A 25,460-nucleotide genomic window follows, 5' to 3' on the forward strand; every position below is an offset into this window, starting at 1 on the left:
ATCCCACCACCCACCGCAGATGTCTGTTGGGGGTACTGAACGTGAGGGCTCCCGAGGTGGACCCGGCAGTCTGGTTCAACCCCTTCCCTTCTCCCCAGGTTCCCTCCAGCTCCTGCCTGCTCTCCCAACCCTGGGCACGCCTTCAAAAAACATTTTTTGGGCCCCTGGTCTGCGCCATGCTATGGTGGGGAGCTCTGCTTGCTGCTCTCATGAGCAGATAGGGGCCGTCTGGGGCTAGTTGGAGGTGGATTTCTGTCATTTGTGAACAAAAACGTCCTGACAACTATACTTAGTCTGGCCAAGGTCCTGAGGTGAGGGTGGGATGGGGGTGGGGCTGGGAGGAATGACTCACACATAAATAATCTGGGTCTTGCCCCAGCTGTGCGGTGGGGAGGGTTCGCGGAGGCAAGAACATAATCAGTAACCATGCAAACAATCATAGTGTTGGAGACAGGAGGTGGCAGATACTAGGTGGGGACTTCTGGGCGCTCTGGGTGCACGGGAGGCCAGGACTGTTTCCAGCCAGGCTGGTCAAGCGGCGCTGGCAGCTTGGAGCCGGGCCACGCACGTTACGTTAGCTCCCTTACTCAGAAGTCATCTGGTTCTCTATGCTGCAGAAAGGAAACTGAGTCACAGAGAAGGACGGTCTCCTGCTAGGAGCTCACCTGAATGCTAGCCTCTGACCCTGGCCCATCAAGGCTGTCTCCCCAGGCAGAGAATGCTGGGTCAGGAAAAAAAAAGGGGGGGGGGCAAATCTTGCCCAGGAAGTGTTTCAGGGACTTAGGGCCTCTGGAGGGATGGATAGGACTTTCCCAGAGGGAGGAGAGGCTGGAGGCGGGTTGGGGCAGGAGGATAGCGGAGAGTTCAGTTCTGGGTTTGTTGAGTGGGAGGTGCCTGCAGGACTCCCATGCTTGTAAGGTTCTGCATCGCAGGGAGCGCGGGCAGGACACACGCTAGGCCGCGGGCAGATGGAAGGGCAGGGCAGAGCCCAGAGGACCCAGCTGGGCAGGGGAGGCCGAGGAGCCTAGGTGACAGCCTTCAGGCCTTCTGCATTCTCCCGGTTCCCCCTACCCTCCCAGCCCAATCTTCAGTAGCCTTGTCTCGGTCAGACCTGGGCGAGGGGCTGATAGCGGGTACCCCCAGCCCCGCCTAAGGGCCCGGTTTCTCTGGGGCTGTTTTCCTCTGTCCACTCCGCACCGTCCTGTGAGTTGGGACGGCCTCTGGTCCTGCAGCCAAGGTGGGGCAGGTTTCTCCGGGGGAGAGGGTGTCCCAGACCCGGGGGCAGGAGCGGGGAGAGCGGGACCCCACTGGGTGGTGCCTGGAGAGACGCAGGAGTGTGGAGGGGGCTGGCGGGGCTCCCTTCAACGAGGGTGAGATTTGGAGAAAGCGGGCACGAGCCCAGAGGCCCAGACCCTGAGGCCAGGCAGCAGCCCCGGGCATAAGGGAGCCCCGCCGGGCGCCGGGGTCCAGGGGGAGCGCGCACCCCACTCCCCCGGCCGTGGGCCAGCAGCGGCGGTCACGGGAAGGGCGTTCCCCATGGGATGCGGGTCGCTACCGGCAGCACAGCACCGTCTCCGACCCGCGGCGGCCCCGGCGCGGCCCCGGGCTGTGCGGCGCGCGGGCCCCGGCGAGGTGACAGCGCGTGCGTGCCCGTGCGTGCCTGTACCCGAGACTCTCACCGCGACGGAGCGCGGCAACGCGTGGCCGCGGCCTCCGCGCAGAGGAGCTGCTGCGCGTGCGCGTGGGTGCAGGTGGTGGGGACGCACGTGGGCCACCCAAACAAAGGTGGCGCCGCGTGACCGAGCGTGAGCGCGCGCGCCGCCCCGCCGGGGCAGGCGCGTTCCCGCGGGCTCAGGAGACCGCCGCGCCGGGAGGGCGGGGCGGGGCGGGGGCCAGGCGCGGGGCGGGGCGGCGTGCGGGGCGGGGCCAGGCGCGGGGCGGGGCGGCGGCTGCGCAGGCCGGGCCAGGAGCGCGCAGACTCCGCGCAGCGGGAGGCGAGCGCGCGACCTGGCGCCGCCGCCGCCGCCTCCGCGCTCGTGGCCCGGACCCGCGGGGTCGCCTCCTCCGGGCTCCCCGGCGCCGTGGGCTCCCGGGCGGGCGGCAGGTGCAGCGCGGCCGGGCGGCCGGCGAGGGGAGCGCCGCGGCAGCGGGTGAATGAGAGTTGGCCCCGATCTCCGCGCAGGGTAAGCGGCTCGCGCGCGGACGCCCACACGGACCTCGCGGACACACGGACCCGCTCCGGCCCGGCCGCGACCCGGCGCGCTCGCCCACGCTCCTCTGGTGCACGGAGCCAGCGGCCCTCCTAGAAGGGCCCCGCGCGGGCGCGCCCCGCACACACGCCCCCAGGTCCCGCGCGGCGCCGGAGCGCGCGTCACGGCCGCCCCCTCCAGAGCGCGCCCCGCGGCCCCCGGCGCCCGACCCGCCTGGGAGAGGAGGACGTCTCGGGGGCGCGGGGCTCGGGCTGGGGTGCTGCTGGTCGCTGAAGCTCGGCGGAGATAGGGGCTCGGCGGGCGAACGTCGTCGTGGAACCCACTCCCTGGGGACACAGGAGAGAAGGAGGGAGCCCGCGACCCCAGAAACGACCCCGCCAAAAAGTTGTGGCCACTCGCCCCCTCCCTGTACCTCTTTTTCTGCCCTGGCTGCTCTCCCTTTGTTTGTGACTTCTAGCTAGTGGGGCTCTGCGGGGACCCGGGCCGCCTACAGGCCAGGAGGCGGAGTGGAGTGTGGCAGCCCCCAGCCTGGGGTCCCCACCTGCTCAGAGCGGAACCGGCACCCCTGTCCAGGCCTACAGCTGCGGAGGAAGGGGAGCCAGAGACAGGTGGGCGGGCTCACCTGCCCCGACAGTGGCTCTGTGGCGGGAGGAGCGGCAGGCCCCAGGGCTGGAGACCTCCGTGGCTGCCCCCGAAGCCTGGTTGCTCTATGGGTTGTCGCCAGTCCTGAATTTCCAGACGCAGGGAAAATTCATTTTGGGGGAGATCTTTTGCAGGATGGGAATCTCTTCTTGCCTTCCCTATGCAGGCTGTGGAGGAAATACAGTTCTGAACCTTTCCCGCACACAAAAATCGTGGCCGTTGGGTCTCAGGCCCCATAGCTCAGGCCCCATAGCTCAACCCCCCAGCTCTGGGGGTTGTTTTAAGTCTGGGCCTGGCAGGATGGGCGGGGGCAGGGCTACGCACTAGTTAAGAGACAACTCCGGAGTCTTGTCTCTTGTGCACATGCCCTGTGACCTTGGGCAGGAAGGCTTTGCACCTCCCTGTCCTCAGTTTCCCCAGCAGTAAAGGGAGAGGGGGGCTGATACAAGTATTAGATGAGGTGTTGCGGGCCACCTGCTGGCCAGGCACGCCCAGGGCAGAGATCAGAACACCCTGGCGAGGCTGGCAGTGCCCTCTGCCCCCTGGCAGCCAGTTTCCCTGACTGCCCCACTTGTGTCCCGGGCGCATTTGAGGACACATCTTCCCCCTGGGTGAGTGCGTTCTAGCTCTCACCCCTGCCCTGTGCTGGGAGGGAAGCACATCCCACCCTTGTTAGCTGGGACACCTTGGGTTGGGGACCTAAAGAAATCTGTCCCACCTTCCTGCTTGCAGACCCTCAAAAACCCTCTGCCTGGCCCAGGTAGAGGGCCTGGCTTGGCTGGCTTTCTCCCTGTCTTGGGCATGGTGTTGTCCTTCTGGAGCACTTTGTCATAGCAGGGCAGGGGCCTTGAATCTCCACAGTCTGGACAGTGCTGGACTCATGGCGGGGGTGGGGGTACCACCTTGGTCCCGGGGGCTGGGAGGTGGGGGGGTCCTCGGGGCCTGTGCCCTTCTTCCCCCTCAGCTGCCCTGGCTGATGAAGTATGGGGTGTGGCTGTCCCAGTGGTGTGGCCTGTGGACGGGCAGGGCCTGTCCTTGTGATGTCTGTGTGTTTGCACTCGGGAAAGGCATTTCCTGGAAACTGGGAAAGTCTTAAACTTGTGGTCTGCTGGGCTCTGGCCCTGGCAACCTGTTTATTCTGGGTTTCTCTGGAGGTGGCCGGGGACCCCTCATGGAGGAGGAACCAGGTGGTTTCTCACCACCCCGCAAGGCTCCCCTCAGTGCCCTCTTATCTGTCAGTCCAGCCACGAGTGGGTGTCAGGAGACCAGTGGTTGCCAGCGCCCGGTGACCGGCAGTCCCTGTGCTCCCTGGGTCTCACCTTCACCAGCTGGAAACGAGGGGGAAAATCAGGCCTGTTTTTCCTGAATCACCATTTCTGCTCTACGGCAGAACAGAATAGAATCGCGGTTCAGGCACAATGAAACAGTGCTGTTAGAGCCCAGTGAACCCTGTTGCCAGGAGAGGCTGTGAGCCTGCAGCCCGTCCTCTGTGTGTCACAGCGACGTTCCAGATGTGACAGATGCCAGCCCCAGCCCCGGGCCGCTCTCAGTGGAATCCGTGTCATCGGCGAACAGAGGGGCTCCCTTGACGCGTCCGTGGTATGGCCCGTGTTGGTGGTCGTGCCCTCGGCACCCCGTCACCTCATGAGCCCCAGTGGACCCCTTTCAGCTCCCCCCGTGTTGTGGTTGGGCTGTTTCCCTCGGGGCTGGAGCCGCATGAGCCTGTGAGGGAATGGAGTTCCCATCCTGGCGCGGCCTGGCTCCAGCCAGCGGTTCCTCTGTGGGGGCGGCCCTCCTGGTGCCCCTCACCTCTGATGTCCGGCCCTCTATTGTGTGTTGGGATGGGGTCCCGCCTGGCGGCCGTGCTGGGGACGTGCTGAGCATTTCTGGAGCCCCTGTCAGCACAAAGTGTGCACTATCTGGGAAGGAAGATGCGGCGGCCGGCCGTGTGGCCCGGCGACCCCTTCTCTGAGCTTCTGCCTGCCTCGCTTCCCGTGGCTGCGGCACCTGTCGCCCCGAGCACGGGAGACCATTTCCGGGCGCGCTTGCCACCCCGTGGGAGCTCTGACCGCGCTGTGGTTTGGGGTGTCCTGGCGGACTAGGGGAGATGAGACGTGGACTGTGGAGGTGAGTAGTGGGAGGGACACAGCTGCACTTGCTGGGGAGGCGGCGTCTGTGTGCTCACCCCAGACAGGGCGCCCGTGGGAAGCCGCTCCAGGAGAACGCGTCCACTCCCGAGGTGCCTGGAGGAAGGCCTCTGGGGCGGGGGGGCTGGAAGCGGACTTGGGGCTTTTTGGCCCTGCGGTGGTTTCGGGCCGGCTTCTTCCGTGGCCCTTCGGCGGCGTGGCAGTGGGGACTCTCGTGGGGGTCTTCATCCTGGGCAGAATCTCGAGAATACCCCACGCAGAGGGTAAGAGTTCAAGTTCCTGACAGTCCGGTGTGGCTGGCGGGCGCGGAAGGAGACCCGGGTCGCTGAAGATGATGGTGTTTGAGGGACCAGCGGTGGGAGGCACAGCCCTGCCCCAGGTTGGGAGTCGGCCAGCTGGCCAGGTCAAGAAATGTAATCGGGTAACTTGAGAACTTCAAGGGAGGTCGCTCGGACTTTCCTTACAGAGGTGGAGCCAGAGGAGGGTTCCCTGATTCGAGAAAACCACACTCCTTCCTCCTTCGGTGTCTGCATGCGGCCCGCACGGAGGGGCTGGGGGGGTACTTTGGGCCCCTCCTTCTGCACCGAGGACTGGCGCCTCCTGAGGGCTGCCCTTGACATTGTCTGGCGTCTGAGTTCTGACCGGGTTGCGATTGTGTTTGAGGCCTGTGCCTGAAGTCCCTGTGGTCACCCTGGAAGACAGGGAGTACTGGCCATTCACAGAAACTCTGCGAACAGTGACAGAAAGCACTGAGACCAGCATGGGACATCAGGTGTGGGACAGGTGTTCTCCACGCACTGTCCCCCTTCCGTCCCAGTGGGAGAAACTGAGGCACAGAGAGGTGGGCTGGCCCATGTCCCCATTTAGATAAGTCGCAGGGCTGGGATTGGAACTTGGGTTGTTTGGCTGCAAGGCTCCTGACTTCACCGCCTCCACGATAACCCCTGTGGCAAGTTCAGTTACGTTTCCGGGGATCCGTGAGAGCGGTGTGAGCGACCAATTGAGAGCGGTGGTGGGAAGGCTTTCTGCTATCTAACACGCGGCGTCCCTTACCCCAGGCCTGCCGGCCTTCTGAGTGCTTTGTAGGATTGATCTTTGTAACCGGAGGTGGGTGCTGTTAGTAGCTCCATCACACAGATGAGGAAGCTCATCTCAGAAAGGTAATCTCCCTGAGGCCACAGGCTGGTGAGTGGCGTCAGCTTTGGACCGGTGGTCTCTGTTCCTAACCTGTAAGCAGGGAGGTGAGGTGGAGAAAACTTGATCTTGCTGCTGATTGTTCTTGGGCAAGATGCTTAACCTCTCTGGGTCTGGGTTTGGTCACCTGTAAACAAGGGTCTTGGTGTAGGATACAGAAACCAGAGGTATGAGAGCATTCTGCCATTCATAGAATGGGCCGGCCAGCTTCTCCAAGGAGGAGGAGCTGGGGGAGATGGTGGCAAGCGGGCAGGTGCTCGTCCCCAGCACGGACTGGTGTTTGGTGGCTGTGGTTGGAGTCAGGGCTTCTAGCTCTCTCAGGGCTCAGCCCCAGATTTGGGAAGAAAGATATGGGACACCAGGGGCCATATTTCTCCCCTCTGAAGTGAGGGTGCTTGGAAACCGTAAAGCACTGTGCTCAGTGAGTTGTCATCTGTGCCTCTGGAAGGAGGGATGGGGGGTCGCTACCCAAACTTCTCTATGCCACCAGAGCCAGCTTAATCTGTGGGGAAGAGAAACCCAGTGTGCTGGGCACCATCAAGGGCCCCAGAGGTGGGGGCGGACAGCTCCCCTCTCTCGGGCAGGTTCCCCGCCATCAGTGGAGAGCACTCTGCTTCTAGCCTGTCCCCCTGTGGGCGGCAGGGGCTTGGGGGTGTCTGGGGGGAGCACATGGCATGAGGAGGCAGGAGTCCCTCCCCAGCCCTGCCAGCGTGGAGTATAGGTGGGGGCACATCTGAGTCCTTCCTGTGCCCCAGCAGCCTCCCAGGCCAGGGAGGCGTGCAGCCTCCATTCTGAGCCACCCGTCCTCCCTCTCTCCCTCCCCCTCCGCCCCCTTCTGTCCGAGGTGCCTGAGGGCTGGCAGAGCCCTCTGTCTGGCTCAACTTTGCTCCCTTCCCCAGCCAGGGTGGCCTCTGAGCCCCGGTTAGGGAAGTGCCCCGCTCACACCCCTCCCCGCTACTCCTGTGCCCCTTCTGCCCCTCTCTGCTTCAGCTCCCCAGTCTGTGAGCCTTGGGGAAGTGAAATGTGGCCTCAGCACAGGCTGGGGTGCCAGGCTGTGCCCTGGGGTGGGGGTGCTCCAGGGCCCGGGAGCCTGGCCGGGGGAGCTGCGGGATCCGGGGGTGGCCGGGCTTCCACAGGGAGGGGGCAGGGCTCTGCAGGCGGAGAGGCGGCTGTTTTTAAAATATCTTCGTTGAGGCGTCATTACATGTCATGCCAACCGCCCGTTGCGAGTGCGACTCACCGGGTTTTAGCATATTCACGAAACTGTGCAGCCGTCACCACAATCAGATTTTAGAACATTTCCATCACCCCAGAAGGAAAACCCGTGTCCCTCCGCAGTCGGTCACCCCTCATCCCTGCCTCCGATGTGGGGTCCGCTGGCCAAGAGGAGGCCTTTCATCTGTCTGTGTGGCAGTGTGTAGCCGTGGGGGCCTTTCCTGAAGCGTGGCCTTCTTCCCCAGCACCACGGGACCCTGGGCCGCCTTTCTTACAGGCTCCGTGGGTTTACCTTGCCTCTCCAGGTACAGGGCTCTGAGCCCATAGCCGCCCCTTCTGTCGCCGTGGCTCACCCACTGTGTGCAGGACCTCAAGCCATTTGCATCCCCATCATCTCCAGGAAGCCTTTCTGCTTTTCCCCTTCCCACAGGGTTAGGACCTCATGGGCCGTCGTGCCTCGTGCCGGCCGCCCTGCGCGGGCTTGCCTGTTGACTCACCTGCGTTCTCTGCTGCCGGAGAGCAGGGGCCTTCCTTCTCGTTTTCCCTGGGCTCTTGGGGACAGTGTGTGTGGGGGGAATGGTTGCAGGTGGGGGGTTGGGTGGGGTGGGTCCGTGAGGCTCTCTCCCCCACATCCGCACGTTTCCGTTCCTCGATGATTATCCTACGATTGGCTGGTTTTGAAACTTCACTGTGCCCTCTGGGGCGGCTCAAGGGCAGGGCTGGTCTGGCTGCGGGTGACGGCTCCCCTGGAGGCCCGCCTGCGCCGCGTCCCATCCGTGGCACGCCGTTTGTCGGCTTTTTAATAGACCGTATTTTATAGATCGGCGTTAGATACACAGAAGATGACACAGCTACGGCCGAGGTTTCTACACACTCAGGGGTCCTGCAGGCTCTTCTGGTGTTAATATCTTGTTAGTGCGAAAGTGTTACAGTTGGTGAACCAGCGTTAACCCCTTATTAACTCAAGTCGGGCTTTAGATATCCTTAGTTTTAATGGAAAATCTTTTTCCTATTTCAGAACCCCATCTGGGCTCTGGCTCTGGAGGTTCCTTTGGGCTGGGACGGTTTCTCAGACTTTTCTGCTTTCTGATGACCCTGACAGGCTGGAGAAGCATTAGGAAAATGATAGGGTCCCTCTATGTTGGAATTTGTTCAGACACCTGGAATTCCTCTATGGGAATTTGGATGTTTTTCTTGAGGCTGACCTGGGGTCTCAGGGTTAGGAAGCCCACAGGGGCAGTGCCCTCTCTTACCACCGCGTTGGGGCACCTGCTGTCCGCCTCACTGACCACCGAGGTGTCGACCTTGTTGGCCACGGTTGCAGGGCTGTCGTGGGCACGTCGGTCAGGCTTCTCCTCTGTGAAGCTCCTCTCTCCCCCGTCCATGCTGCCCTCTGAAGGGGGTCCGTGTGCACGGCCCATGCCAAGGGGGGTCCTGCCCCAGCCCCTCAGGAGCCAAGTTTCTTCTTTCTTTATTTGGAATTTCTGTGTGGGAACCTAGTGTCTTCTCCCCATTTACTAATCTATTCAGTCTCTCTTGCGTCAGGGCAGAGTCCTGTCTCGTTCTGTGTTTCGAGTAATTTATCTTGTTGGAGGACTTGTTCCGGCTCCGGCCCCCATCCTGGTGGGGGGTGAGCACGTCCCACTCCCCGGCTCTGCAGGCGGCTCTAGGCTCACCTTGCCCACGTCTTGCCCCGGCCCTGCAGTCGGCCGCTCCCGCCAGAGCACGGGGTCCACACCCGGCCTGCCCCGGCACTGCGCTGGGCCCACCCCTTGCCAGAGCTCAGGACCCAGGGTCACAGAGGTCAGGACCCGCGGTCAGGTCCTGCCCCAGCCCTGTGCCGCTCCCCATGCCAGAGCACAGTGTGAGGACCCAGGGTCTGGGCGCTAGGCGCATTTGCTGCTGGGGGAGTGGTTCTCTCCGCGTCGCGGGCGGGCGGAGCGGGGGACACTCTCGAGTACTCTAACCGTGGGTCTCTGCGCGCCTCTGACGACGTCTGTGAGTCACCATCTGTGTCTGCGTTCAGTGAAATGTGAGTTCATCCTGACGATACAGTCTGCTCATTACCACGTGGATACTCTGGCCTCCTCTTCTCCCTGATCGATAAATTCCTATCCCGCAGTGGGAGACGGGCTCCCCATTGGCCATGTGTTTCCAAAATCGTTCCTTTCTGGTATGTGTGCGGAGCGGGGTCACAGTTGTCATCCTGGCCTTGGGGAGCAGCTTTGTGGGCCTGGATGCAGCGTGCTTGTCCGGTTCGTGCTCACTCTGTGGGGCCCGGTGCCCTGTCAGAGTTCAGGCCGCAGGGGGGTCACGGGGCGTCCTGTCTGCAAGAAGGCCTGTGGCCTGCAGGGAGAGGGAAAGAGGAGAACGGGGTCCCCGGCTGTGCCCGGTCAGCTGGCCCCACGGGGATGGGCACAGACTTGGCATGCTTTTGAAACGTGAAAGCGGGGCTGACTTTGAACGTGGCCCAGAGGCCTGGCCTTGGTAGCATGAAGAGAAGGACCGCGAGCAGACGCGAGCTCAGCTGCATCTTGGACCAGGATCCCGGCGGGGCCTGGCGGCTTCCCACCTCCGAACTCACACCTGCGCGGGCTGGGCTGTGCCCAGAGACCAGTTTCCTTTCTGGGAAGGAGAGAAGCGAGACTCGAGTCGGCTTCCATTCCCGTGTGGGGTCTGTCTGCGGCGCACGTGGGTCCTGTTGGCAGGGAGAAGGGCTTCCGCTGGAGGCTGCAGAGCCAGGCGGGGGGTGGGGAGGTAGAGAAGGCTCCGGCTCCCTGAAGCTGGGGAGCTGTACACGGTCTGCAGGCTTGAGGGGGTGGGCAGGGGCCGGCGCTGGGGTCCCTTGGCTGGGGAGGCCTGCGCGCAGCCACGGGGTTGGGGGCGGGGTAGGTTTCTGAAGAGGGGAGCGGCCGGCTGGGCAGGCTGGGAAGAAGGCTGGCACGGCAGCTGTCCCTGTTGAGAGAAAGCGGGACAGGACAGTGGGCGAGTGGGACATTGATGAGGACCGTCGCTTGGGGTGGGCACACGGGTGGGCGTGCGTGGCCGTGCCCACCATCCTGTCTGTTCCGTCACTGTGCTCCTTCCCACGCAGGGAGGTCTGGCTCCGGGAGGAGCTGGCCTTGTTTTCTCGCTCGTGGGTGAGCTCCCACCGTGGGCCCGGGGGGCTCTGGCCCTCCCACCCAGCCTGCGTCTGCGGGGGAGCTGAGGAAGCTGGTGGAACTGGCCGGGGGCTCTGTGGGGCTGGGGGTGCTGTGGTCCCTGAGTGGCCCTTCCTGGGAGTGAAGCCTTGGGACCTGGTGGGCACCATCGTGCCACCATCTACCTGTCACCCTGCTCACTGGCTCCCCCACGGAGTGCCCCCATCCCAGGTCCTTGCTGTACCACACCCGCATTGCCCCTTCTTTCTGGGTTGACATTTTGGGGTCTGCTATGTCCTATGCCACAGGCAGCTTCGGAGGCAGCAGAGCTCTGGGACGACTGGAATCACGTGGGAGTCACGGCTGTCCAGCGTGGCTGCCTGGCAGCTGTAGTCTGGGGCGCGTTTGTCTGCCTGGAGGGGAGCCCGAGCTGCACCACCAGGGTGAGCCTGGCGGGACCAGCGAAGGCCGGCCTGGCCTCGGCCCTCCTGCCCAGAGCAGGGAGTCTGGAGTGGAGGGCTCCCCCTGCTCCGAGGACGCTCCGTGGCAGAGACTGGAGGACACGTGTTGGTGTTGGCCCCTGGCTGGGGAGCTTGGCATTTATTTTCTTTCTATTTTTCTAAAATATTTTACTTATTTATGTGACAGAGAGACACAGCGAGAGAGGGAACACAAGCAGGGGGAGTGGGAGAGGGAGAAGCAGGCTTCCCGCCCAGCAAGGAGCCCCATGTGGGGCTCGACCCCAGGATCCTGGGATCAGGACCCGAGCTGAAGGCAGACGCTTAACCACTGAGCCCCCCAGGCTCCCCGGGAGTTTGGTATTTAAACCTCTGAGGCAACTTAAATAGTGAGAAACGCGCACAAACCTGTGATATCCCCGAACTCAGAGTCTCTTTCTCAGAAGAATCAGGCTCTCTAGCCACCCACAGGGTTCCCGCAAAATCCGCTCGGTGGTGGGTGTGCCTGGTGGTGGTGAAGGGCGTCACCCGCCCGAGGCCCCACATCCCAGAAGCAGGACGGTGAGGGTCCGTGTGGGGTGGGGTGGCGGGGGCCCAGCTGTCCCCACCGACACTGCCCCCTGGTTCCCGGGGGGTTGAGGCCATGCGCCCCCTCAAGGCCCCTCTGAGCATATCCTGGGCAGCCGCGCGTGCCAGGCCCGGCCCTGTCCTGCCACATGGGTTGAGCGTAGATCAGGAGTGCTGGGCACATCCTGCAGCAGGAGGAAAAGGAATACTTTGTTCAGCAGCCAGTGCTGGGGAATGCAGGCAGATGTGTGAGTCACACCACACGTACTCCATGAGGAAGTTAAAGGAAGGTGTGAGCATCTGTGTGTGTGTGCACGTGTGCGTGTGCACGCGCGGTGCGAGGGGCGGCGAGCGGGTTGGCGTTCTCGAGGAGGAGGAGGAGAAAGGATAGCAGTGGGGACCCAGTGCTGGATCAGAAGGTAGAACCGAACGAGTGCCACTCTCGGGTCCCTGAGGCCAGCCTATCGAGCGGCGGGGGCCGAGGAGCGTTCGGTGGGGAGGAAGTGAGCTGAGTCAGCCGCCAGAGAGCCCTGGGCGTCCGGGCTGGGCGGAGCAGCTGGCAGGATTGGAGTGAGGACTGGGAGGGGAGGCGAGGCCAGAGGGGCCATCCTGCCCCCTCGCCCTGGCCGCCCGGCCCGCCTGTGTCCCAAGGGCGAGCCCCTGGTGGGAGAGCCTAGAGGCAAGGGGTCGGTGCGGGTCAGGAGGGGCGCGGGCAGCTCGCAGCCTCCGCTGAGCACCGTCGCTGGGGGGCCCTGGGAGATGGGCCCCAGCAACCTGACCGGGGCAAGTGTAGGGGGAGGGTGGAATCCTCAGGACTGCCTGGCATCACCACTCCCCACCAGCGGGGGAGCGCGAGCGGCCGCTGGGCATCTCCCCGGTGTGCGCGGGAGGCACAGCCTCCAGGAGGGGGGCGATGGGCATCCTGGATGTTGAGGTCTGCTCGCGTTTGTGTGAGGCAGCCCGACTGGTTCTGGGGAGAACCAGGACTCTGTGGGGTGGGCCAGGCCGCGTGGGGCCCAGGAAGGGGGGACCACGGCCTCTCCCCGGCCGGTTTCTCCTCTTTGAAAAGCCCCAGCCCAGGTCTTCCCCACCTCCGTAGCTCCTGCTACACTGGGGGCGTGAGAGTCCAGATGCCCTCACGGTGGGGAAGTGGGAGGCTGGAGTTCTTCAAGTGGCCCTTTCTTCTCCCTGGGGTCTTCCGTCAGGCCCGTGAGCCCCACACCACTGTCACATGGGCTGGGCCTTTCTCATCCCAAGATGTAGGGGTGACTGGGCAGAGCCTAGATGTGGCCCAAACGCTGTTCTGGTGGCTGCTAAAGCCTTTGCCTGGGTCACGGCTTAGCTAGGATGTGTGGGGCTGGTGACTAAGCCTGTCCGCTAAAGCAGAGCTCCTGCTGACCCGGGGCAGGGACCAGAGCGGGGCTGTCATGAGGGGCAGGGGCCGGGCACACAGCAGGTGCCCGAGCAGTGACCAGTGGCCAGCTTAGCTGGTGCTCCAGGGAGGAATCCTGGAGCTACAGCCCTGTCCTAGCGTCCTTTAACCCCCAGCAGGGTCACTGCCATCTTTGGGAAAGCCCTGAAGCCTCTTGGGTGTGGGGAGCCTTGGATGCTGGGGACCCCACCTTATGTGGCCCAAGCATGGATGGCATGCTGGGGGCCTGGTCTGAGTTGGGGGTGTGGAGAGCTGCCCGAAGGTCCCCCAGGGGAGGGTGAGTATGTGATTGCCACCCCCCACAGCAAAGCTGGGAGGGGCTTCCTCGTCCCCACCTTGCAGACGAGTTCAGTGGGGCTGGAGAGGTCCTGGTAAGTGGCTAAGGTGCTCTGCTGTCCTAGGGCCTGTGCCCTTGTCTGTGTCCCGCCTGCCACACCTTTTGGGTCCATTTAGGGGTTTTAGATGGTTGAAGTTATCCTCTTAGTTACCCACTTACAGGCCTTATGTGGATGCTAAATTTTGCTTTGGGGGCGACCTGCCCCTTTCATGCATGTATGCATGAGGGCCCCCCTCACTCTGCAGGGGCCTCAGGCCTCCCCACACCTCCCCAACCCTCATGGGGAGGCTGGGGTGTCAGATTCCTCTCTGACCCACCTAGCCAGCCCCCAACAGGCCCTCCCACCACCATCTGACTGCGATGGGAGGGTGTGGGTCTCTCACGGGACTGTGGGCTCCTTGAGGGCAGGCTTGGGCCTGGCCGTGTTGTGCAGGCGCCTGCCGCCGTGTTGTGCAGGCGCCTGCCGCCCGTGGCAGGTGAGTGCTGGATCGGGAGGGGCCCCAGTGCTCATGCTCTCCGCGGGCCGCCTGGCCTTGCTGTCTGTTGCTCAGAGCCTGGGGGCAGGGGGACAGGGACCTGCAGGAGGGTGCTGCCTCTGACCAGCCCAGTGGGCGGTCCCTGGAGCAGAGGCGTGGACTGGGCAGGGCCAGGGAGGCCTGCGTATTCTGGGCTGTCCCTCCCCCTGGAGCCTGTTCGCAGCCTACGGAGAGGACCAGGAGCCTTGGTGGGGGTAGGGCCCGACCACAGGACCACAAAGGAAAGAGCAGCAGGAAGGCTGGGGAGGCTCACACTGAAATGCCGCCCGTGATGGGAGCAGTGACCCTGGAGGCTCTGCAGGTGGCCCAGGCTTCGCACCCACGGCCTCTATCCGTATCCCCCTGTGAGAGCTGGTGAGCCTGGCGCAGAGGTGAGGTGTCTCAGAAAAGATCACACGGCCCGAGAGATATGAGGTTGGGCGACTCTAGAGGCCACTGGCACCCAGGGCCTTGGCATGTCTCCATCAGCCATGGGGGCCTGAGCAGGCCTCGGGGGGTGAGGGGCCCTGAGTTCCTCCCCTAGGTAGGAGGGGCTGAGCCTGGAGTGTGGCTGGTGCAGCCCTGAGTCCAGGCCCTTCTGTTTGCTGTCTGTGTGTCGCCCGGGTTGCTGCGGGATACCTTGTCTTCCGGCAGAGAGCTGAGGTGGGGTTGGGGGTGGGGCTGGGGGTGCCTGTCTGAGGAGGTGGTGCTCCTGGGCCTGGGTTGCTGTCCGTATGTGTCCGTGTGTGTGTCCCAGGCCTGGGGCTGGCTGCAGCTGGTGGGTGTCTGCTGGTTCCTCTTGCTGGGTCTGGCTGGGGCGGCTTGGCTGGGTGACGGGAGGAGGGAAAGCCAGGGCTGGAACCGACCAGGAGGGAGGCCAGGGCCCGGCAGAGCTAGGTCTGAGCATTTGGGAAGGCGAGCCCGCAGCGTCTGTCTGAGGACAGCTGAGGACCCGAGGTTTCTAGTTTAGGGACGCAGGTGGAGAAGGCGGGGGTCCCAGAAAGGGAGCCAGGTGCCCAGACCCACAGGCCATGAGGCAGGGAACTGTGTCCTCCCTCTCCCAGCGCGCTCCTGCAAAATCCCGCTTTATCTTCACGTTCTCTGATGCCAGACAGACCCCTGCCGCTGCATCAGGAAATGGATTGTCGGTTTCCCAGCATTGACCAAATCTGGGGGAGGCCCGTGCTGCCGGAGTTGCACCTTTGTCCCAGGTTCCACACCCACCTGTAGTTTGCAGGTAGCCGCAGCTGCGGTGGGACGAGGGACGGTGGCACGAGGGACGGTGGCACGAGGGACGGTGGCACGAGGGACGGTGGCACGAGGGACGGAAGTGTCTGTCGGGTGCAGCCCATTGCTGCAGGCCCCTCTCTTGCCCAAGGGCTTTCGGGTGTGTTGGAGCAGGTGGTGCCGGTCATGAGTCCGTCCTCCTCCCCGCCGGCCGGGTCATGCGGTGCCCTGGGACGACAGCCCCCCCACCAGCTGACTCAGTACACAGATCAGCTTCCTTCCTTTAAGTTGGGCAGGTGTGTGTCCTTTTAAATAACCGACCGCCCTTCGGAGGGCTGAGACGGCTTGGTGAGTTGTCGGCACGAGTCCTACAGCAGGGAAGCCCCTTGCTCGTTCACAGCTGGGTTCCTGGTCTCTCTGCATCTTTTTCCCATTCCGGTTGTGACAGGAGGGAGCTGGGTTGGAACCACACCTGCGGGATGCCCAAATCCGAGGCAGGGCTCCCATCCCGAGAGCCCCTGGATTCCGAGTGTCCCATGCGTGGGGACCCGCCTGCGGCCGCCGGTGCCCCCACTCATGGAGGCCGGCTCTGCGGCGGTGCGAGCCTCAGACACCCCGGCCGCCAGGAGAGCCCACTGTGACCTATTTATAAAGTATTTCAGAATCACTTACACGAGTATTTTGTCCTAAATTCCGTGTAATTAGGAGATATAAACCGTACTGCGTGATTATTTTTGTGCACTCGCGTAACCTAAATGAGAACTCTCTCCGTGTAGGTTTTGTAAAAAAAAAAAAAAAAAAAAAAAAAAAAGGCCATTTTAACAAAAACATAAAAGGAATGGATTTCCCCTACGCGGGTCTCTCAAAACCTTGAAAATCGCGCGTCTGCGTGATGGCCAGGAGACCTTGTTGACGGGTGTCTCGTTTGCAGAACCTTTCATTCGCCAGCGGCAGGAAGGGAAACTCTGCGGAAATGTTTCCAGAGTCGTTGTGAGTTCTGGTTGTGAAGCTGCGGCCGGCTTCCCACCCACCCTGCTTTTCCCCTAAATGTTGGGGGAAGCCCGAGGCTCGTGAGCAGGTGCTCCCGGCTACCTCCGGCTTGGCGTGCGGTGTTGGGACGAGGAGGGCGATTTGTGCCAACAGCGTCCTCTTGGCGCGTGCCCTTGGGTGCGAAGGCAGGTGTGGGGCCGAGTGTCCGTGGCATCGTGTGTGGGGCTGGGGGAGACTCGTGTGGAGCCAGGTCTTTCTCTTCTTCTGGGCTTCAGGTGCGCAGAACCGGAGAAGGCCCAGCCCTTGGGTTGCGGGAGCCGCCTTCACGCATGCAGGACCCTCTTGTCTGTTTACTTGGTTCTTTCCAACGTCCTGACGCCCTTGAGCTTTCCGCCCAGACAGAAGCTGGGACCTCGATGAGAACTGCGTGTGGTGGGCGTTCTGCCAGCCGAGCGCTCGGGCACCTGACGCGGGCTGCCGCCTCCCTGGCTTACCCCTCTCATCCACAGGGCCTGACATCGGCCCCCAGGAGCGCTCCTCCTCCCTGCCCCCCTTTGTGTGATTGAATCTGGAAGGACTGGTAGAAGTGGTCTGGGCGGGCCCAGAGGGTGGGAGGCAGGGCGGCGATACCAGCCCTCTAAGCCGGGACAGGTATGAAAGCACACGGGTGTGAGGGACCAGCGTGCGAGGGACCAGCGGTGCTGGGGGGGCGGAGCGGGGAGTGAGGAACATCTGAGGGGTGAGCCCTGGGGGGGACAAGTGTTTCCAGGAGTCTCAGATGTGGAAATGGCTTGGGATGGGAGAGGGGCAGCTGAGTCTGGGAGCAGGTCAGCTGGAGGTGGAGGCTGGGCCTCCCTGGAGTGGAGGGAAAGGCTGGAGGCCCCCCCCCACCTCTCTGTGACCCTGGAGGAGTGAGGGGCAGCACAGGGAGCTGTGGGGCTGGGAGGGCGCTGTCATGAGGCGGATCATTGAGGGAAGGGGGCTCTGTGGCTGCAGCCCGCAGACCAGGCCCGGAAGGACGTGCCCTGCAGCCCAGAGGGTCACACAGGCTATGTGGCGTGTCCTGGGGAGGGAGGTGCGGAGGGGAACCCAGTACCTTGGGTTTCCAAAACAACCACGGAGGTGATGTGGGGGAAGCTGGCCTTGGTGCCTTGGAGGGGGATGCCCCTTCTGACCTCAGTGTCCTGGGCTCTGAGTCTGCCTTTATTAAGGGGTGCCCCCCTGGGGACCCTCGTCTTGTAGCCCCCGGTAGGAGCTGGCTGTGCTCTGGGAAAGTGAGGCAGTGCCCATGGCGTCCGGGTGTGGCACAGGTGCTGGGGTCCCGGAGTGGAGAACCTTGGGAGGCACACAGGCTCCCGTCAGGCAGCTCAGCCCTCAGCCAGGGTCGGGGCCCCTGTCCTGCCTCGACACCCCTGCCCCTTCCTATGCCCACCCCACAGCCCCAGCTGCCCCGATGACCGTCCTCTCAGTTGTCAAGGACGAGCGAGGCTGAGGGGCAGGTGCACAGAGAACCTTTGAGCTGCTCTGCGCAGGCCGGTGCCTCCCTGTCCCATGCAGGTGGGGATCGTGGGTGACGTGCACGCCTGCCGGCCAGCTGGGTCCTCCGGCTCTCCTGTCCTTACACGTGGTCTCTTTTTCTTCCTCTGCCCCCTTCATGGGCTCTCCCAGGGAGCTGGGAAGGAGCGGGAGCCAAGTAGGGTCCTCAAAGCAGGTCAGCATGAGCCTGCTGTCCCAGAGAGAGGGGCCGGTCACCCCCGTACTCTCCTCTCCGAGAGCTGTCCCAGAGAGAGGGGCCGGTCACCCCCGTACTCTCCTCTCCGAGAGCTGTCCCAGAGAGAGGGGCCGGTCACCCCCGGACTCTCCTCTCCAAGAGCTGACCCGCCGTATCAGGTGGGTCGGCTTTATCCAGAGGCAGTTTGTGGACACTGGTGGGGTCGTTGAGCACAGGTCCAGTGCTCCGAGTGGGGGTCAGGGGTATGAATCTGCAGGTTCCCTCCCCCTCATCCTCCTGACCTGGCCGGGAGCACTTGGGGGAGCGACCCAGCTCCCCGCAGAGAGACCCAGGCTGGGAGTCTCACCGGGGAGGTGGTGCCAGGGAGGCCAGAGCCAGCAGTTTCCGCAGGCGTGAGTGTGCCTGGGAGGACGATGCAGGCGGTCTGTCCTGCAGGGTCACCTGTGACCCTCTGTGTGTGTGGAGCCGGGCCTCCCCGGGCCTGGGCCAGTGTGCTGTGTGGGGTGGGGACTGCTGATGGTCTGTCTTCTCCGGGAACCGGTTGATGGAATCTTGTTTCCTTTTGGAATTTGGGGATCAGGCCCCAACAGGTGCTGTTCTGTTGTCTTCCTGGGTCTTTCCCACCTTCCCTGAGGCCTCCACGTTGCGGCATCTTGAGGCTGTGGGATGGACTCGGCTGCTGTCCCCAGGCTGGATGGGAAACCACCGTTCTCGGCTGTGCCAACCTGTCTGTCTGGTTAAGCCAGGTCTCCACACCTGCTTTCGGTGCGTCCTGCCCTCCCTGGGAATCCATGGCCAGCCCTTCGGACCCCTTGGCTGGGACGAGCGTGGGGAGGTGGCTCCGGCGGGGATCGCGGAGCTGGATTGCGGCGGCCGGGCCAGGTGTGGACACGCGGTGCGGGCACTGGCAGGAGGCCGCCGCGGACACGGCGTGCTGGTTCCCCAGAGCCCTGTGGCCCGTGGGAAGGCGAGGATGCGGTGAGCCAGGCCGTCCTTGGATCCGGGGACTTGCTGAGGGACGTCTGTCTCACGGTTTAGGTGACATGCCCGCAGCGTTTCCATGAGGACAGAAACGGGGGCATCGTGGAGGGCAGGCTGGCGCGGATCGTGGGTCGTTACCAATGCTCTGTTCGCACATGGTCCCCTCCAGGTGCGGAAGGTGGCGTGTTCTTACCAGTTGCGGGTTTTTCGTCAGTTCAGGATGTGGTGTTGGACCTTTTTTGGGTCCAATGCTGATGAAAATTCATGTGAGATGCTTGGGCCTCTTCTGCTCTGGTGAGTGAGTGGAGTCAGGAGCGTGGCCGTTGGAGGGCAGATGGCGTGGTCCTCCTGCCCTGTGGTGTGGCCGCCTGAGGACTCCACTCACAGAAGGTGCGGGACAGCCGCTGGGGCTTCCTCGCGGGACCCTCCGAGCGGCTCCCTCCCCGCTCTTAAGAGATGGTCTCTGGCCAGCAGTTCGGCGGTCTAGGTCTTTGGGGTCTGGTTGGCTGAGCTGTAGGGGCCTGCCTGGGGTTGGGGCGCCCGCCATCAGCCAGGGATGTGGGGGTGTGGGGCAGCAGTGAGCTCCTCTGAGGGGCAGGTGTCCCAGGCCCTCTTGCAGCCATGCTGAGTGGCCGGAACGAAGGAGAAGGAGTGGGGGCTGGGGCCAGGAGCCCAGGGGCGCGTGGGGGAAAGTGAGGGCCCGGGACAGGAACAGCAGCTTCGCTCCAGGCCTGGTGGGGAGGGCTGGGCTGTGAGCTTGGCAGCCTGGCAGGAGAGGGTCTCGGGGAACGGGGACAAAGCAGACTGCGATGGGGGGTCAGGTCAGGACATTAAGATTTAGGGAGACTCCCTAACACAGGGCAAGTCGGTTTGGGGAACCCGTGTCAACAGACGGGGCTGTGTGTGTCAGTGGTCACGCTGTTACTTAAGTAGCATGGGGATGGCCGTTGGCTTTTCAAACTACGAGCCGTGATTTTCATCCTTGCACTTCTGGGTGTTGATTTTCCCTCACTGACTGTGTCCTCTCGGTTCTCCGTGGAGGGAGATGAAAGCCTGTGGGCAGATCAGCCCTGCTCAGCGTCGCGGCCACGCGGCCGGCGGGTTCTGTCCGATTGTCCTCGCCGAAGCAAGTTCACAGTGTGGGTTTAATTGCCTTCGCGGAGGAGTGACCTTTTCCCACATGGGCCCCCCTTGTGAGCGTGATTGAGGGGGACCCCGGTGCCTCGTGCTGCGGGTGGTGTTTCTCCCGGGGAACCGCCCAGGGAGCGAGGAGGCCGATGAGCGCACATCCCATCTGAACCCGCGAGGCCCCGGGAAAGGTCGCCTCTTTCCAGGACGGTTTGTCAGGGTCCTGTGGAGACGGGGTCCTGCTGTCCTCGCCCATCTCTTCTCAGGTGACTGTGAGACGGACCGTTGCATGCACGACTGTTGTGGCTGGTGATGCCTGTGGTCTCTGGAGAGCATCCCGCCGACGCCTGAACACGTCCCTCAGCTGTCACCCACTCCTCGTTTCCCTTTCCAGGGCGTCCCCCATGTTTCAGAGTCACCTTGTCGGCCCAGCAGCGAGGGGTCCGCCGCAGGCTTGCTGACGCCCAGGGGGCCTTTGGTGCTTGGGACCTGGGGTGGAGGCTGTGACGCTGCTGGCCTGGGGCCCTTAGGCCCTTGTCTCTGGTTCCCTTTCTTTCTTCTGTTTGTTTCTTTCCCTGTCACCACTCCCTTCTGCCTCATGTGTGTCCCACTCCTTCTCAGGCAGGCCGTCCCCCAGGAGGGCAGCACCTCTGTGCTCCAGACTCCCGCAGTCCTGTTACCGAAGAGGCTTTGATTGGCCTGCAGGGCTCAGTCTACATTGTGGGGGGAGTCAGGAGACAGGCTGCTGGGTGCTGAGAACCACAGACACCGTGTGCACTGGGCTGCAGAGGCAGGGCGGGCGTGCACACTCAGGTGTGAGAGCCCATGTGCCCTGGGGCAGGGGTGTGCACCAACTGAGAGACATCTGTGGATGAGGACATCAGGGAGGGCTTCCTGGAGCGGGTGGCTTCTGTGGCCCCTGGAAGGTGCATGGTACCCAGGGTCAGGGAGGTTGTTTGTAAGCAGAGAGGTGGGGAAATGTGCTTGGGGACCTCCTGTCGCCTGAGCCCCCAAGGAGTGAGGCGGAGGTGGAGAAGAGAGAGGTGTAGCCACTGGCCTGGCTGGGCACGGGGCATGGCCTCGCCCCTCTGTCTGACTCTGTGCCAAGTGTACGCACCTGTAAGGTGAGGGCGCCCTGCCCTGCCTCTCTGAGTTTCCTCTTGCGCACATGGTGACACAGAGCTGCCCTGCGCTCCATAGCCCGCCGCCCACCGCCTGCCCCAGCACGCCTTCTCCGGAATCGGGGTAGGGTGCCGGTTCTCCGAGTTGATCTCTGAGCACTTTATATAATGTTCAGTTCGTGAGGTCGCCAGAGGCCCCTAGTTACGCCGGTTGTCTCTGTCGCTCTTCACCGGTGAGAAAGTAAAACTAAGATCTTCAGAAATATTCTTTAATTGATCAGAAATTGCCAACTATAAACCCATTACATATTCACACAAGTAGCACATTTTATTTTCATAAAATTACCATTCCCCCACGCGCCTCCGTAGACGGAAAAGAAATGAGTGCAGGCAGCAGGCCTGGGGCTCGGCGTGACTGAACACAGCCGGCGTGCCGGGTCCGGTCCGTGCGCCATGCATGAGAGCAGGCGTGGGAAAGCCGATGAGCCTTGGGGTTAACCTTGCGCGTCCCCCAAAAGGGGTTCCTGGGCCGTAGTCGGAGAACCGCTGGTTTGGCCTCCGGAGAGATTTCCCTGACGTGGTGAATGAAGGTCCTTGTTTCCATTTTTTCTGCTTTCTTTAGAGTACTTCTTATAAAAATATGTAAATAAGGTCCTTCTTGTCTTTTATTTGAAACATTTGATTTTAAAACTTTGCTGTGTCAACACGTTCAGGATTCAAAAGGGGGTTGAAGCTCAAGTTGGGTCTCCAGTGCGGGGGGGGGGGGCGCCCCCCCCGTCCTCTCCTCCCCCCCCTCCCCTCCCCTCTCCTCCCCTTCCTCCCTTCCCCCTCCCACCTTCCTCCCCGCCCCTCCCCCTCCCTCCCCTCCTCCTTCTCTCTGGGGCTCATGGCTTCTGGCTTGCCCACACTGGCAGGTAGCAGTCAGCCCAGGCTGCAAGGTCTCCAGCGGGGCATGCAGGGGTCCTCACTTCTTTAGACGATGGGGGATCCCATGTGTGGCTGTCCCCCATGGATGGACACGAGGGCACGTCCTGCCTCTTTCTGCTGTTCCAGAAACAACATGGCAGTGACATGACCTTGCCTGTACATCATTTTGCAAGTGTGAGAGGTTCCTGGAAATGAAATAGTGCCGTTACTGGGCATTGCAAAATGGCCCTGTGTGCCTCCTTCCGAGCCGGGGACCCTGCTTCCTGGCCCTCACGCCCACGTGCCCCGTATCCGCTGGGCTGTTAGGGAAAAGGGCTTCTCGGTGTCATTTCAGTGTGTGTTTCTGTCTTTGTAAGTGACGATTGTCTTTCCGACTGTTGGAGAACCGTTTGTTTGCCTTTTCTGGGAGCTGTCTGCATCTTCTGCGCATTCTTCCACGGGGCTGTTTATGAACGGCGGACAGATTAATCCTTTGTGGTGTGTGGGGCCAACCTTTCCTTCTGGATTCTCATTTGTTTCACTGCTGACAGAGGTTCCTGCCTTGCAGAAATTTGTTTTGGAAGTCATCCGTGTTCTTAACCGTGCCTCACATCTTGCTTGGAAAGGCCTAGCCTGGGCGAGGTCCTGGACCCTCCCCTGTGGCCCCTGGGCCACTTGGAGTGTCATCTGAGCACGGCTCCAGCCTTGCTTCTCCCGCACAACTACAGGGATGTCCCAGGTCGTTTGCAGGACAGTATGTGTCTCTTGCCCTGTGCTGTGACATGCCACTTTGATCCTGACGGCGGCTGGGTCTGCTTCTGTATGTTCTGCTGCCCTGCTCTCTGTTGACGCGCCATCCCCACGCCTGCGGAAGGGTTGTAGCTGCGTCACGTTCTGTTACGTGGTAGGGCTGGACATTCTGTTGTATGAGACCAGCATACTGTCCGTCTCCAGATCTCTGTCACTGTCCCATACTGAAACTCTGTCCGCATTGGAACATGGACTCTCCATCCCCCTCCTCCCACCCCTGGTGCCCACTGTCATCCCTCTGTCTCTCTCTCTGTTGATGAGACTCTCCCAGGGAACGTCTGAGTAGATCCCTGCAGAATTTGTCCCTGTGTGCCTGGCTCATTTCGCTGGGCACAGTGCCCTCCAGGCTCGTCCATGCTCTAGCCCCCATCACAATTCCCGCTGTTCTCGAGGCCGAGCGATACGCCATTCTGTGCATAGGCCACACTTGTTTGTCCATCCATCCGTATCTCTTCAAGCCCCAGGTGTCGGTATTGGGGTGTAGCCCTGGACGTGGGGCTGATTGGTCCTCTGGTCCTGTGTTTATTTTTTGGCCGTGGGTCCTGGAAATCAGACCGAGTGTAGTCCTGGGAATCTGGCGAATGGACGGCCCTGAGCCAGGCGGCTCTGGTCCCTGAGCTGGTCCGTGAGCTGTCAGGGTAGGGGGACAGGGCGGGAGTGATGGGGACCATACTGTGCCCTCGCCTCCGTCTTATGCCCAGTCATGGCTGTGAGTCCCCCGCAGGGGGGACCCCAGAGTCGCAGCAGCTATGTTCACGGAGTCTTTTGTGCTGGCCTGGCCCAGAGACAGGCATGCGGGAGCCAGGCCTCCAACCTCCCAGAGGCAGGCGGCGGTGGGGGGCTGGAAGGGGGGGCGGGAAGGCGTGAAGCCCACGGGCCGTGTCACAGTGGCTCTCTGTGCGGCTGCCATAGGTGGGAGCTCCCCGCGCACTCCCTGTGCCGCAAGTCTGCTTCCCCAGAACGGACCAAGCCCCTCGCCCAGCCTCCTCTGCTTCCCACGGCCCCACTGTTTTCTCTGCCCATCCTGCCGGGAGGCTCCGTGCTGCTCCCTGCCCTGGGGTGTGTCCTGCAGCCCGTGGCTGAGTGCTGCAGCTCAGAGCAGCCTGCCCTGGCCTGTGGCCCCCTGTCCCCCACTCACCCGACTCCTCCTCTCCATGGTCAGGAAGTGCCTGGGCCTTTGGCGAGCCTCCTCTGCATTCCCACACCGGACCGCATCTGGTGCGTCGTAGCCGCTCATTAAACGCCCGCTGACCACTTCACTTGTCGCAGTGACTCTGAGTGTGCAGCGTGGGACGGGCACGCCTGCCTCCATAGCCCCTGCCCCGTGACCCCCGCTGCACGGCTTGAGGCTGTGAGCCTGAGGCCCCAGGGCCGGTGCTGGAGCTGATACGCGCTCCCTCGTGTGGCCCTCAGAGGCCCTCTGCTGCCAGGCCGGCCAGGACGCCCTAAGGAGAGACCAGACTGTCCGGCGGCCACCCTGGAGCTTGGCAGTTACCTGGGCGGCAGGTGCAAAGGCAACTTTGAGGGTTCAGGTGTGGTTTTTGTTTTTTTTATTTTTTTCTTCTGCGTTGGATGTGAGTTTGTAGCAGAGGCCCGAGGAGGGAGGGCTGCCCAGCACCTGCCGGCAGCTCTGCTCCTGCCTTGTCCCGGCCTGCGTTGTGTCCCCGCCTTGGCCTGCCGAGCAGGAAGTGTGGGTTCCACCTTCTCGCTGTGTGTTGTTTTATGTTGTTTTAAACACGGAAAACCTTTTTGTGGCATGTGGTGCTTGACACCCCAGCAAGGCCTGAAAATATCCCAAGGGCTGGCTGGGAGGTGGGGAGCGGCTGGGGGGGGGGAGCCCCAGGCCTGGGCTGGGCGGAGATAAAATAGTAGAAAGAGAGTGGCCTCCGGGCAGGTGGTTTGGCTGAGCACCAAAGCGCTTCTGTCTAAGGGGCTGTTTAAAGCTGCGGGTTTACCCTGGTGCTCAGTTTGCCTGGGGACCCGGAAGGTCTTTAAAATGCACCTCATCCACCCGTGCCCTGACTGGTTGCCAGAAACAGGTGACGGCCAGGTGCGGCCAGGTGACGGCGGCGTTGGGTCAGGGGTGGTGTAGTTGAGTGCGCCGGGAAGGGGGCAGTGCACAGCCATGGAGCACGATTGAGGGGTTTCAGGCAGGGGGTGGGACCCGGGGCTGCCTCCTGGTGTCACAAGGGCTTATTCATTGAGCTCTTTGTCACTGCAGAGCAAGGGTCACTGCCCCGAGACCCAGGGGATGGCCCTTCAGGGTGGGCAGTGCCCTCCCCCCGTGCTGTTCCCAGCTGGCTCTCCTTCCAGAGTCTCTGCCTCAGACAGGAGTCGGGGGACGTGGGGAGAAGTCCCTGGCCCACGACTCGGGTGGACGGAGATGGTTCGGTTTCCCTCACTGAGATCCTTCTGGCCGAGCGAGCCTAGAGACTGTCCAGGCTGCCCTAGCCTCACCATGGAGGGCACCTTGCCCCTCACCCCTTTCCTTAAGAAGACTAGGTGGAGGCGAGGTCCATGCACAAGCGTGTGACGCTCGGGCTGTCGGCAGTGGGACCCCTGGGCTTAGCCAGGGCCCAGGTTCCCTGTTAGTGGGCTAATAAGTGCTGTGACCTTTCTGAGAGTTCTTGTTCCACTGGGCGTCTGTCCCTGAAGGACCAGGGGCAGAAGAGCATGGCCTATAGGCCAAACCCAGCGCACTGCCACCT

At 62.6% G+C, this 25,460-nt stretch overlaps 1 protein-coding gene across 2 annotated transcripts in view; it reads left to right on the plus strand.

Moving 5' to 3' along the window:
* The first annotated feature begins 2,021 nt into the window (after positions 1-2,021).
* Positions 2,022-25,460, plus strand: part of GRAMD4 (GRAM domain containing 4) — a 73,723-nt gene continuing 50,284 nt past the window's right edge. For both annotated transcript variants that reach the window (XM_047742450.1, XM_047742451.1), the window contains exon 1: positions 2,022-2,183. In XM_047742450.1, coding sequence (XP_047598406.1) covers positions 2,155-2,183 — 29 coding nt within the window. In that variant the 5' untranslated portion in view covers positions 2,022-2,154. The remainder of the gene's footprint in view (positions 2,184-25,460) is intronic.

Source organism: Lutra lutra, chromosome 8 (genome assembly GCF_902655055.1).
Source record: "Lutra lutra chromosome 8, mLutLut1.2, whole genome shotgun sequence".
NCBI classification, from domain to species: domain Eukaryota; kingdom Metazoa; phylum Chordata; class Mammalia; order Carnivora; family Mustelidae; genus Lutra; species Lutra lutra.